Source organism: Polypterus senegalus, chromosome 3, assembly GCF_016835505.1.
Source record: "Polypterus senegalus isolate Bchr_013 chromosome 3, ASM1683550v1, whole genome shotgun sequence".
NCBI classification, from domain to species: Eukaryota; Metazoa; Chordata; class Cladistia; order Polypteriformes; family Polypteridae; genus Polypterus; species Polypterus senegalus.
This window is the reverse complement of record NC_053156.1, coordinates 92,345,647-92,360,501: the sequence shown is the minus strand read 5'-3', so window position 1 is coordinate 92,360,501 and position 14,855 is coordinate 92,345,647. Positions and strand designations below refer to the sequence as shown.

The 14,855-nt window shown below is 35.4% G+C and overlaps 1 protein-coding gene across 1 annotated transcript in view; it reads right to left on the bottom strand.

Annotated features, from left to right (window-relative positions):
* Positions 1–6,149: 6,149 nt before the first annotated feature.
* The window catches only part of mms22l (MMS22-like, DNA repair protein), a 148,406-nt gene continuing 139,700 nt past the window's right edge, over positions 6,150–14,855 (bottom strand). The window contains exons 23-25 of the mRNA XM_039747602.1: positions 13,737–13,833; positions 6,801–6,968; positions 6,150–6,251 (exon numbers count right to left, since the gene is read on the bottom strand). Coding sequence (XP_039603536.1) covers positions 6,176–6,251; positions 6,801–6,968; positions 13,737–13,833 — 341 coding nt within the window. The 3' untranslated portion in view covers positions 6,150–6,175. The remainder of the gene's footprint in view (positions 6,252–6,800; positions 6,969–13,736; positions 13,834–14,855) is intronic.

Sequence of the window (14,855 nt, the reverse complement as noted above, 5' to 3'; positions counted from 1 at the left end):
TTTTTTAAAATTAAACTTTACATAGAGATACAAGCACAAAACAGTATGTACAAGTCTGACCCCCTGCATGTCACAATAGCAATGTATTTGATCAGCGTCATCTGGAACCCATTTTGTGTGTTTCATAGTGGAATGGAATGACTTTTTGGTAGTGTTACTGCAGTTTACTTTCTCCTTCAAACTTTTTTCTGGCATTTTTTAAGGTAAGAAAGTCAGAATTTTATGTTACATTTACTTATTTGGCTGACACCTTTATCCAAGGCAGCTAACAACATTTATGATACAATTAGTTACATTTCTTTTTTTGGTTTTCCAATTGAAGCACAGGCAGGTCAAGTGTCTTGCTCATGGTCACATAGGGTCAATAATGGGATTTGAACCCACTACCTCAGGGTTTAAATTCCAAAGCCTTAACCGCTACACAACACGCCTGCAATGTGCCAAAGTAAGGTTGTTATTCTCACCAATCATAATAGTGGAGAGTGGTTGTTCTCTCTTTGTTTTCTGTACATGTGGTGAAAATGACACTACAAACCTACTGTATGTAATTAAAACATTGTAAGACAGGAGTCAGGTGGTAAGATTCCCAGCTGTGCTCACAAGGAAACCAACAGGTATGTTTTTCATTGTTGATGGTTTACTGCTTAGTTATTCCCTTGGTATAATACAAAATTAAGCGTAAGTTTCAGGAAACCCCCCCCCGTCAGGAGGCAGTAGAGATTTCATTAATGTATCACCAGCCTCCTGGTGCTGCTTATAACTGACTGGTATTCTTCGGTTGGCCTGAGAAACAGACCTGCAAGTGTATCTGGAGTTGCTAGCTGATGTTCTAGCTAGTTGGTCTTAGGAGTTCCATGGAGCTTTCAAGACACAACAAATGGCTGAGGAGAATTTCATGGATAGGACTTCCCATGGGAGATTTAAAAGGACCTTCAAGACCCCAGCAAATGAAGAGTTTGGTGTAAGAAGGATCAATAATAATAATTATAATTCTTTACAATCTCACTGCTCAAACTGAATTACACAGTGAGTGGAGTGTGCAGCATCCACATCCAGGATGAGGTGACGCCAACCATTTTGAGATCCACATTCAGTCCACAGGGTAAGTGCCCCCTGCTGGCCTCAACAACACCTCTTCCAGCAGCAACTCAAGTTTTTCCAGGTTGGTCACCCATCCAAGTAGTTCCCGGAGACAAGAGCACTACTGGCAGGACATAGAGTGACCAAATGACACACAGAGGAGGCAGATGGAATGAACAGGAAAAAAAATTAAGGTAGGAAAATGGAGCAGCCACCTCAGCTTGGAAACGGGGCATCTGTTATTAAATCGGGCCCAGAGTGTCATAGGTTTATAATTTTACGTTTATGTGTCTGGTTTTTTTTTTCCTTTAAGCCATACCAAAACCCTTCCTTTTGTGCAGTTTGTGGTCTCTCTGTCTTATATGGGGTGTAATGGCAGCTAAGAATGTCTCCTAGATCATACTGCATTTAAACATATAGTATTTGCCAAATACATACTCAGTGACCAAATAAAAATAATGCCGATTAGAAATATCCAATATAATGAGCAAACAATGGCTGGTTTCACAGCATGTAGTGCTGTACATATGCCTGAGATACAGTGCCATGGTTTTTGCCCTTCCTAATTTCCATTTTTTGGCTTATTCAAAATATTTGTTTCCAATTGCTAAACAAAATTATTATAATACAAACGCCAACCTGAGTAGACACAATAATGTTTTTAAATGAACATTTGATTTATTGATGGAAAAAAGTTAACCAAAACCTATATCCCCATGTGAAACAATAAGTGCCCCCTTAGTCACTTATTCAACCAATGAACTAAATTTAAATGATACTTAGTTAAATTAAACCGGACACACCCAAGCATGATTGCTGCTAACCATATTGAATCTAAACATCACTTAAACCGAACCTTTCTTGGAATTTAAACTTGACTAAAATGTCTTAACAAGAGGCCTCAATCAAAATAAATTCCCGAAGTTACTGAAATATATGTCAGGAAAAGGTCACAAAGCAATATCTAAAACGCTGGGAATCTAGCCAACAACCGTGAGACCCATCATCTCCTAATGAAGAAAACTTGGTGGTAAATCTACCGAGGAGCAGCCAGCCTAGCAAAATTACTCCAAGAGATCCTAGAAAACTTATCTTGGAAATTACACAAGAACCCAGACGAATATCTAAAGAACTACAGGCCTCTCTCAGCTCAGTTAAAGTCAGCGTTCATGAAGTATTACGTTTAGGGGCATAATTACTTTTTCACATGGGTGATACAAGTATTGGTGAACATTATTTCCTTAGCTAAATCAAATGATCATTTAAAAATTGTGTATTGTGTTTTCTCAGGTTGTCTTTTGTATTATACTAAATTTATTTGGAAATTAGTAACAAAGTGTTAATGAATAAGAAAAATAGAAGAAATTAGGATGAGGGCAAACACTTTCTCACACCACTGTAAAAAATTGGAGTATCTCATTTATTTCTTAGCTGAAATTCCTGCATCAGCTTCAGTTGGAGAAGAAACAAGGGAAGCAGTGTAATACTGGTGAGAGCCTTCAATCAGGATATGAACTGCAGTTGGAAACTGAGACAAAGCTCAAAATGCTCGGGGCAAAAAGATTATAATTACACCTGCCTAATTCTGCAAATTTAATTTGCATCTTATTATTATTTATAATTCTCTCATATTTTACACATGGTGATAAACAAAAGTATGATTGAATGAATGTGCATTTTATAATTGTACTATGATGACTCAAGAAAGTTGACCAAGAGATTAATGGATTAGATTTTTAGAAAACAATGTAATTACCTCAGATTTTATCCTATATTTGCATATATCCTATCCTAAAAGTCATTTATAATATAAAATATTGTGCGTCTCTATTATACACACACACAGATCACTCATGATGACTCTTTCCTAAAGGAAACAAGATTAAATCAACAAAATACTTTTTGCTTTAAATATTTTCAATGTCATCTGATGCAGTTGTAGTCTGTCAAATATGTTTGAATGTGGATTAAATATTTTGATCATAAGTTCCTATAGAAGGAGCACACAATCTGCAAAAAGACAATTAAAATACTGTTATTGCAATAAATTACTTATTAAACTTTCTAATATTATAACAATGACCTTAAACAAACAAAAAGAACACATTTTGGTTCGTAATATCAATAAGAAGTTGATGTTACACAAATTCTTGTAAAAGGAGTGGTACTCGGTCTTGGTTCCTCTGTTACTTTTCTCATGATTTTTTTTTTTCTCTTAATATAGTTCAGGCTGGAATTTCAGTTCACTAAGGAGAAGAATTTGTCTAGTTAGGATGAGGCAAAATTAGTACATGCATAGCATAAACTGGTCATTGTTTGCACTCTCCTGGCTTAAATGCATGTGAAGCTGTGAATATCACAGCTCACAACCAAATTAGGATAGCACTTCTTAAAAACACACACGTTTACAACATGCAGCTCATTTTTGTAAAAGAAAAGGGTGGTCTTTTGATCCTGGTCATTGAGACTATACACTCTACAGATATCATTAGAAGCTGCAAAACTTAAATCTACAATAGGCTTTTCCTGGAAGTGTAAATACATGATGGCCAAATGATAAATCCAGTATTATGATATTACGCTGTATAGCAATGTAAAAAAGTCTCAGATCTTCCTGTAATATATGGATATAAAAAAGCTGCACACTTTAGAGTTCAAAGAGTAAGTACAACTCACTTTTCCTAAATACAGTGGTCTATAAATAAAAAAAACCATGTCATAACCTTATGACGATGTTATGCTTTGGCTTAATGAATTACAAAGAATAGTAAAAAGAGTAGTCACTAAATCAGCAAGAAGAAACTTATCTTTGAAGATACACAGATTCCATGCTTCCTAGTGTGATACACCATCTTTATGTTAATACAGCAAGCTTAACCAAAAATATCACATGAATTCTGCACCTAAGATCACTGTATATTGTCAAACATTTCATTAAAGAAAACTTGACAACTGAAACGATTATGCAGAATGGCAAGATAACGCAACTGTGACTAGAAAGCTTAAGTACCAGTTTCATTGATTCTTCAAATCGTCTCTCCATGAAAATGGGCAAATTACAGAATTCAGAACTATGTGAGAGTTTTGCTTGCTCTCCTTTGCTACAGCATCAAACATGATGATTACCAATAAATAAAAAGATTTTCTGCCTTGGTTTGAGGAGTTATATTAGAGGATGCTTAAAAGGTACTGTCAGCTAGATGAGCATATTTTACAGAAAGCCTGCATTCTGTTCAGAGCAGAGTTATGACAGTGTTGATTACAAAACAATAAATCATTTAAGAAAATGTTGAAAGACACTTTTCAGTACATTATAACCACTGACAATTAAACATGTGAGGACACAGTGTTGCAGCACTTGCAACGAGCTGGGATTGTTCCTGCCTCGCACTGTATTCTTGCTGGGACTGGTATGACACTGTATTAATAGATGGATAGAATAATTAAACATGTACTACGAAGATGTTTCAATGTTCCTTAGGAGTTTTGAAGAATCAGCATTCTAATCTTACAGATAGCTTGACATTTATTACTGAGCTGATTGTGTGGCGATTGGATACTTGGAGAAAGAAAAGGCAGGACAGGAATTGGGGGTTAGTATGTTTAAAAGAGACAGTACTGCTGCAATAAATTATTTCATTAAAGGTTGTGCATGGCGCAGCAAGAATCTTGCAGGATGCAGGGACAATCTCTGGATGGGGCGCCAGCTCTTCGCTATCACTGTGCCACTGTGTTCCCATGTTTAAAAACATGCTTTAATTCCTATTACCATGAAAATGATATCAAGTATACATCTCAGTATTTAAATTATTCAGAGAGCTGTAATATCATAAATGTAATCGATTCTGTGTTCTGTCAGAGTAAGAGAAAGCCTGTTTAAGAAGTACGTAGTGATTCACACACATAGAGCACACAGAAGAACACATACAATACAAAGCATTTAACGTGGTATTTTAGTTACGTTGGTATTCGAGAAACTAGTAAATTAAACAATTTTAAGACAAATTTATGACGTTCTACTTTAATGACAAAATAAACTACATGATTAAAGTGGAAATTTCAAGATTACAGTTGACATTTTGAGCTTTTATTCCCACTGAGTGCCAATTATTTTTTTCTCTTCTCTGTACCCTAATAAGCTTCCATATGACACTCAGACGGTGTGCCTTTTCGTGGTGACTTTGATATCTGACAACCTCTTTTCTATTTTGGGCACTGTGTGACTTTGTGAACTTGAACTTTCCGAGTTTCTCCGACACTCTATGTCACTCGATCAACTTCCTTTTGTTATTTATACCACTGTTTAAACCAACAAATAGTATGTTTTCCTTGCCCCCACTTGGTATTCGCTGAAATTCTTCTATTTTCCCCCGTGCTTTTGCCATTGTCTTTTCACAGAACGCTGAGCTTAAGGGCTATTTATATTGATTTGCATATTCAAAGAGGCGTAATTCTGGGAGGAGACTGGGTGGGATGGCAAGCGCGTGCATGTGTGTTACTTCTCATGCTGACTAATTTTGTCAGTATGCCATGTTTTAGTGTGAATTTTATGCACGGCGTTATGAATGAGGCCCCTGGTGAACAAATCTAATTCATCTTTTTAGATTTTGCAGGAATTCTCAGATGACACAGATAAATAATTATGGGGCTTTTAATATATTTTCAAAATTAATAAAATATTACTGAGTGGGGAAAAAAAATTGTAAGCTGTTGTTAGAAATGTTTTTATTAGCATTTATATGCATATACATATTTACATTTTATAACTCATAAACACCATAATTTGAATTCATGATCAAAAACTAGGCAGAGGAAGAACAAGTTGCTCTACATTATTAATAAAAAGAGGTACATTTACATACATATATTACACAATTATATATAAAGAATCTCTCTTTATTTACACACACACGCCTATTAACATTATATATATATATATATATATATATATATATATATATATATATATATATATATATATATATATATATATATATATATATATATATATATATATATATATATATATATATATATATATATATATATAACTTATTTATATAGGCAAATGCAAACACACATTCATATTAATTAATTACTCAGCATCAAGGTGTGCAATCTCAGCTTCTCCTTCCTCCCCAAGGCAGGACAGAAGTTTCTTGTATGCACTCCTGAAAGGTAAATTAATAAATTAGCAATGCAAACTCATCTATTGTATCTCAGCATTTATACCAGAAAATATAATCTGAATTTTCACAATCTTTTTTATCAATGGTTTTAAAGACTGTTTCTTTTTTATTTCTTTTGTGCCAGCACTTTGACTTTTGTCTGGAAAGGTGGGGTGAACCTTACATTGGCAATTTCATCTCAGTATAGGTATGCCTTTTTGACTTCAATAATATGTGATGCTACTTACTTCAAGATAAAGAAACTTTATGGCTTACAGAATTAATTTTAAAAGGAACTTCAATCATGATCTCCACTATATATATATATATATATATATATATATATATATATATATATATATATATATGTATATGTGTACTGTACAGTCTAATTGTCCACCCATCTCTATTGCAATAACCAAACAAAAAACTAAAACAAATAAATTTCAAATAAACTCTGTAAAAAAAAAAACTTACAACTGGAGAACATCATATAAATGTCAGAAATTCAATTCCAATATAAATATAACAATAATAATTAAAAAGAAATACCTTTGTGCATTGTTTTTCCCCACACCTCTTTTATGTTCAGAGTTCATCAAGGACTGTGTGAGAATAGGGATTTGACTGATAATTATACTCCTATCCAAAATAGAAATCATCTCCAAAACACTGTAAACCTGTTGGTCATAAACTGCCACATGTTCTTCAATAAATTTTCTGAAATCCAAAAACAAGGAAGAATAAACACAATTGATTTTTATACCACCTTTAGCCTTTAAGGTGGCTATAATTCAGGTTGACAAATTAGAATAATAAAAGAAAACATATGTTTATAAAGTGCATAAGTAAACCAAAACACCTATTTACAAATTGAACTAAACTTTACTTTGTAAAAATGTCAGAATTCTGATAAAATTTAGTGTCTAAAACCAAAATACATGTTTAAGAAGGAAAACAGTGAAATGTTAGCTTTAAAATGTAAGAAAAAATAATAGTTTGAAAAAATTATTTTTTATTGGGGAAAAAATGATGCGAAAATAATTACAACTAAATATTAAAAAAACTGTGAGTTGTGGTATATGGAGATGAAATAAGAGATCCATGCTGAATTGCAGTTTGATAAATAAATAATTGGGTCCCAAAGTATGCATGCTCCAATCAGGTGTGGGTGTCCACAAGCATGCATTGTTCTTGGCTGATGTGTGCGCATGTGCAAATACAAGTGGATCAGTCAGGTGCCTCATTCACACCTCGGAGTAGGCAGAGTACCACACCTGCACTCATTCAGCCAGTAAAAAAGGAGACTATATGGCAGAGAGAGGGGAACAGATGATCAATGGAAAGCAAATCCAAGTATCAGGTGCTGGAGCAGGTGAGTATGAGGCAGAGTGGTCATTAGTCCCATGGGGGAACGAAAGAAGTGGATTGTTGCCACTGATTATTCTAAGAGGAGCAGGTGGAGTTCTCCACAGGAATCTGTACTGCATTTTTAGTATCATACACCATAACGTGGAGTACAGGCAAGATTGAAAAAACATGTTCAAATGCCATCTAATGTTCAAATGGCATATTGTTTTCAAATAGTGGCGATTTCATGTATGAATGTATGTGTGTATGAGTGCGCAATAGAGGCAGAAAAAGATTCAATCTCATTCAAGTGTTTACTGGAATATAAAATAAACACTTTCGCAAAGATATAATGAAACAAGTGTGCTTTTATTCAAGAATAAAACTGAATAACAAAAAATTCAAGTAACAAGATACCAAGAAGACATGATTCACCAGCGTTTGTGTGTCTGCTTATATCCCTTCAAAAATATCTTTTACAGGCAGCAAAACTTTACACCGACTGTTAAAGACTGAAATAAAAGGCTTCTTCTTTTTGGGCGCATACACCGTCAGCACGGCACTGGCAGATTTAAACTCTAGTGTGGCGAATTGCTTGCGTACTGAAAGGACTTTAGCAGCAGGTGGAAATCCCATTTTACTTATGGTGCCAAGCAGAAATGTGTTGTGGTACAACAATCTATTAGCTTGCGAAATCGCTGTGAAGAAGGTGTCTATTGTTATGGTTCTGCCTGTCCAGAAATGGCTCCATAAGCTTTATGACCACAGACTCAGAAAGTGTTTGCCCTGAGTTGTAACTCAAAACAAAGTTTTCAACAAAACGTTGCCAGATGTGCGAGATCGCAGCAAATCTGTCGTTTTCACACATGTTTTTGTTGTCAAAGTGCAAATGCCATATGGTAGTCTGATAGCGGTCACAGGACACTGTATCTTTGATTGCCAGTACAACAAATAGTTCTGAGCAGGCATCAATCACAGCACCAACTGTGGTCATTGCTGCTCTTGTGAAAAGAATGGAGATAAATATCATTAACTCAGAGAGAAAGATGCAAGTTTGTTGTACTACGTGAACATCACTGACAGAATAAAACTGATTAATAAAAAAAAAAAAAAACTTTTACAAGTAACCAAAACTTACACTGGGTGTTACAGACTGAAATCAAATGTATGTTTTTATTATGGATAGTAATAATAATAGCAGTTCACAAAAGCTCAAAACACAGAGCAAATGGCCTGGAACCAGGAACTTCTGGGTTATAAGGCAGCAGTTCTTACCTCATTGGCCGCAACATGAACATCAAATTATTTTTTTCTTTGGTTATGTTCTTAAATAAAAGCGCACATGTTTATTTGATATTTGAACTAAAGTCTTCACACATTATTTTTTTCTCAGGCTTCAGGGATTCTAGTGTTAAAGTGTCTGAATCTCATAATATTTTTTGTTCAAAAATCCCACGTATAAACTATTTTACGTGTGTGTGTAACTTCATAATTTTCCTCCATGACCCACAACCTCCAATGTGAAGAACCAATGTGGGTAAGATAATTCTTTTTAATTTAAAGAGTGTGCTTAACTTTTAGAACGTAACTTTGCATGGCAAATGTATATACAGTGATCCCTCGCTATATTGCGGTTCGACTTTCGCGGTTTCACTTCATCGCGGATTTTAAATGTAAGCATATCTAAATATATATCACGGATTTTTCGCTGCTTTGCGGATTTTTGCGGACAATGGGTCTTTTAATTTATGGTACATGCTTCCTCAATTTGTTTGACCAGTTGATTTCATACAAGTGACGCTATTGGCGGATGGCTTAGAAGCTACCCAATCAGAGCATGTATTACTTATTAAGTAAAACTCCTCAATGATATACGATGTGCTTCCCGAGCGGATTGTTTGCTTTTCTCTGTCTTTCTCAATGAAATACGATGTGCTTCCTGAGTGGTGCTTGATTGTTTACTTTTCTCGGTCTCTCTCACTCTCTCTGACATGCTCTGCGCCTGACGGAGGGGGTGTGAGCAGAGGGGTTGTTTGCACAGAGGCTGTTTGCCTAGAAGATACGGATGCTACTTTAAAAAATACTGAAGGACTACCTTCACAATGCTCCCTTCTTTGCGGCTGCTTTATCGCGGTTAGGGATGCACCGAATGTTCGGCAACCGAAATTATTCGGCCGAAAATAGCCAAAAAAAGCACTTTTGGTGTTCGGCCGAATAAGTAAAAAGGCCGAATAAATTTTGCGAACAATGACGTTTTTAATGACGCGATCAAATAGTAACCCGTGTAGAGTGAGAGGCGCGCTTTATGCAGCAAAAATGTCAGTAGTGTGGAAGCACTTTAAAGCGTCAGAGAAAGAGGCAAAAACGGCCGTTTGCAGACACTGTTCTGATGAATTGTCCAGAGGGGGTGCATCTGCAAAAACGTACAGCACTTCAAGTTTAATTTATCACTTAAAATCAAGACATCCCGAACATCATGCAGAGTACGAGAAAGACATGGCGGCGGCTACGGCAACAGCAACAGCGAAAAGGAAAGTAGCTCCTCCCAGTCCTAGGACACCCACTCCATCTGTGGCTGACTTCTTAGAAAAGGTAAAAAAGTTTGCCAATGACAGTGCCAAAGCTAAAGGTATTACTAAAAGGATAATGGAATTCATCGCATTGGATGATCAACCATTCTCAGTTGTAGAGGATTTTGGATTTCGCAGGCTTATAGACCATATTGAGCGCCGTTACACCATGCCTAGTAGACGCCATTTCTCAGACGTGTGCTTACCTGAGATGTATAACATCGTTTCAACTCACGTCCATGAGCTCTTGGCTACAGATATTGCAGCCCTCGGCTTCACGACTGATATTTGGAGCTTGGATGTGAGCCCCACCAGTATGCTGAGTTTAACTGTGCAGTGGATCGACACAGATTTCAAGCTACAAAATATTGTGCTTCACTCACAAGAGTTTAGAGGGTCCCATACAGCTGTAGCCATATCCGAGGCATTCGCCAAAATGTTTGACACTTGGCGTATCGACCGATCTAAAGTGCATGCGGTAGTCAGTGACAACGCAAGAAATATGGCTAAAGCCATGGAAGATAGTGATCTGAAAGGCATACGTTGTATGGCACACAATATTCAACTGGTGGTCAACGAGGGATTGTTGAGTCAGCGCAGTATAGCAGATGTGATAGTGATAGGCAGGAAAATTGTTGGCCATTTTAAACTTTCACCGCTTGCCTATGCGCGCCTACAATCTATCCAAGAACAGTTCGGAACGCCACAAAACGCTTTCCAACAAGATGTGAGCACAAGGTGGAACAGTACATATTATATGCTGGAAAGCCTTTTTGCGCAAAAGCGAGTCTTGGCTACATACATAGCAGATCATGACCTGCCGCGACATTCACCGCATACCAGTGGGTGTTAATCGAGAACGTTCTCTCTCTCGCCCCTTTGAGCAGATAACAAAAGAGATAAGCTCATCTGATGCATCTGTGGCAGACGTCATACCTTTACTTGCAGCACTAAAGCGTCTTTTAAACAAAGAGGCTGAAAAAGACCACGGAGTTAAAACAACTGAAAGTGCGCTCTTGGAAGCTGTCAGCACACGATTTAGTCAGGCGGACTCAGAACCCCTGTACTGCATCGCGACTGTGCTTGATCCACGATATAAAGATCATTACTTGGATGTGGGGAAAAAGCTGCGCACACGAGAAATGATCCAGGCCGAGTTGGATTTGGGAAAGCTGCTAGGTGATGGAGACGGTCAGGTGATGCACAGCGCAGGAGATGAAAACAGCGCAGAGAGTAAACGGGCTTGTACTACAGATGAGCCGCGCACAGTCTCGCTGTCTGACATGTTCGATGAGATCCTCCAAGAGAATAACCCATTTGCAAGACAGAGGACAAGCTCAACCGCTCAACAGTTAGATGGTTATCTCTCAGAAGTCCCCATCCCCAGTAGCAATAACCCTCTCGAATTTTGGAGGACCAATCAAGGCGCTTTCCCGACCTGGCGCAGATGGCACGCAGGTAGGCTACTTCTATGGGAAATTAATTTAAGATTTTATTTATATTTTGGATTATAACACTTTATAAGTAGTTTCTATTTTTAACATTAACTAACAATGAAAAACCCTTATTGAAAGCATTTATTAATCTTAATGTTAACATTTACTAATACAGTATTAAAACTAAGTATCACATTTTTAATTTTGAATTAAAAAGTATCAAAAGTGGTAGGCCTATTTGTTAAAATTGTTAATGCACTTATACTAACATGAACTAAATATTTTTTATTATCTTACATTAACGAAGATTAATAAATACCATAACAAATGTATTGCTCATTGTTAGTTAATGCAATAATGTTAACAAAAGGAAACATTGTAAAGTGTTACTACCTATATTTTATATTATGTATTTTGTGAAAATGTAACTATTTTCAGTGTAGTAAAATAGTAGGCCTACACTGGGTTTCAACCATTTCATTATCTTGAAGACATTGTTCATTTTGAAATGAGCAACTGTCAGAAAACTGCAATAAAAATTTCAACTATTCTGCAGGTACTTGTCTGCTCCATGCACAAGCACCGACAGCAGAGACTGTTTAGTGCTGCATCTCATGTCATCGATGAGAAGAGGAACCGACTTTCATGTGAGAAAGCAGAGAAGCTACTTTTCATAAAGAAGAACCTGCCACTTTTCCTGAAGAAGTAGGCTAAGTAGGCTTATGTCTAGGACAGTTATTCATTTGTTGTGGGTTCATCCACATTTTTGCACTATTCAATGCACATTTGTTGTTGTAGACATACAGAGTTACATTCTTTCAGCAGTCAGTTATAGGCCTAACATAGGCTATTCAAGAAGGGGGGCTTCAAACATGGCCAAATAAAAATATTTTTTTATTTTACTAATTTATTTATTTTAAGTTATATTGTGCTTTGTTTGTATAATATCTGCTGGAATGTTAAAAAAAAATGTTCAGTGTTAAATAAATATTTTGAAATTGTATTTTTGTTATTTGATTTATTTCTCTGAAAAGCAACACAAAATAGTAAAAAGCAAATTTTTACTATTTAATTATTGTAATGGTGAAAAAATTGGCAAAATAAATGGAAAAAAATGCGAAACACCACGTTCGGTATTCGGCCTTCGCCAAGCATTTCATTATTATTCGGCTTCGGCCAAGAATTTCATTTCGGTGCATCCCTAATCGCGATGCGCATACTTAAAAGCCCAACAGCACGTATTGATTTTTTCATTGTTTGATTTTCTGTCACACTCTCTCTCTCTCTCACTGACATTCTCTGCTCCTGACGGCGCTCCTTTGAAGAGAAGATATGTTTGCATTCTTTTAATTGTGAGAAAGAACTGCAATCTTGGTCTTGTCATGGAGCACAGTTTAAACTTTTGACTAAAGGGTGTTACTTCATGTCTAGAGGGCTCTAATAATGTTAACAGTGTGGGAGAGTTTATAAGGGCTTAAAATATATAAAAATAACCATACAAACATATGGTTTCTACTTCGCGGATTTTCACCTATCGTGGGGGGTTCTGGAACGCAACCCCCACGATCGAGGAGGGATTACTGTATACCACTTTTGAGAAGAAATAACTTCAACTTGAAAAATATCAATCTCATCTTTTAATTCTGCACTGTAACTAGTGTTAACTTGTGTCAAAATAGGATTAACTGCTGTTAAATGTTATATGAAAACACATGTCTCTATTTTTGTTATTTATGGCATAGTAAAAATAAACAATACATAAATATATAACATACTATAAAGTTTAAGAAGACAACAGAAGAAGAAAATTCTTCACATTTGGCATTTTATCACAAAGAACTATGTAAAGAGTACTGAATATTACCAAACATGTCAATCAAACAGTTTTTAATTGTGAAGTATATGTTTCAGTTGAATGGGTAATCTCTTTATTAAAAAATATCACACAGTAAGGTTTAAAAAGGCCTTAGCTTTAAAAAAAAAAAAAAAAAAGTACCATTACTCATTTAAACAATTATTTTTGAGTTGTAAGCAACATTCTTTAATAGCAGGACACCATTGTCTGCTAATATCACATGGTACAGGCAAAATCTGCACACTCAGAATTTAAAAGTTTCAGATTGAATGTTTACCTAAAAACTGAGGCCAGTTTTATCCTTGTTTCTTCTGACACTGATAATCTGCAGTCTTCTATTACCAACTGTACAATCTCTGAACTTAACTTCTTCACTATGTTAGAGAAAGCAACAGTGATTAGTGTTTTACAAATAACTCAGGCAAAGTAAGCATCATTGCAAATATACATTAAATTGCAGGTTTTAGTAGGAAGCAGTTCCATTTTACACAATAGTAAGTCATTATTTACAATTTATATTTATAACTCCTATAGTCTGAAGTTAAAAAAATAAGAAAATCTTTTAAAGTAAGGTGACCAATATAATAATGTGGCATTGTTAACTTATCTTATTATGTATTTTTTATATATATACACATATACATATATATATATATATATATATATATATATATATATATATAATATACATACATATACATATATATATATATATATATATATATATATATATATACATACATATATATATATATATATACATATATATACATACATATATATATACATACATATATATATATATATATATATATATATATATATATATATAAACTGCTTAAAAAAATTAAAGGAACATTTTGAAAACACATCAGATCTCAAGCTGAGTTTACCTGTGTTACAGCGCATCTATGTGAAAACAGCAGTATCAGATGCGGGGGGTGGGGTGTGTTTGGGCTTGTGAACGCGGCTGAAATAATAAAACTGACACAAAAAAAACAAAACAAACCAAAGCTAACCTTTACAAGTGTCATAAATTACACCGGCTGTTACAGACTGAAATTAAATGTATGTTTTTATTCTAAAATAGTAAGACTAAGAGCAGTTTACTTCTCAAAACGGAGTGGTGCAGGATCGAACTCGCGACCTTTTGATTCCCAGGCAGCTGATTCTATTGTGCCACGGAGGCAGTCATAATAAACGGGTGTCAATGTTGCATGTTAAGGCGGCTTTCTGTTTCTGCAGTTATATTTTTGAATAAAAGTGCAATTGCTGTGTTAAAATTGTACCTTTTATGAAAGTATTTGTGTGATACTTCAGGCTTCATACGTTATATAGTTTATGCCTACATTTTATCATCTACTAGTAGAATATAAAAAATGTTTCTGTTTTAACA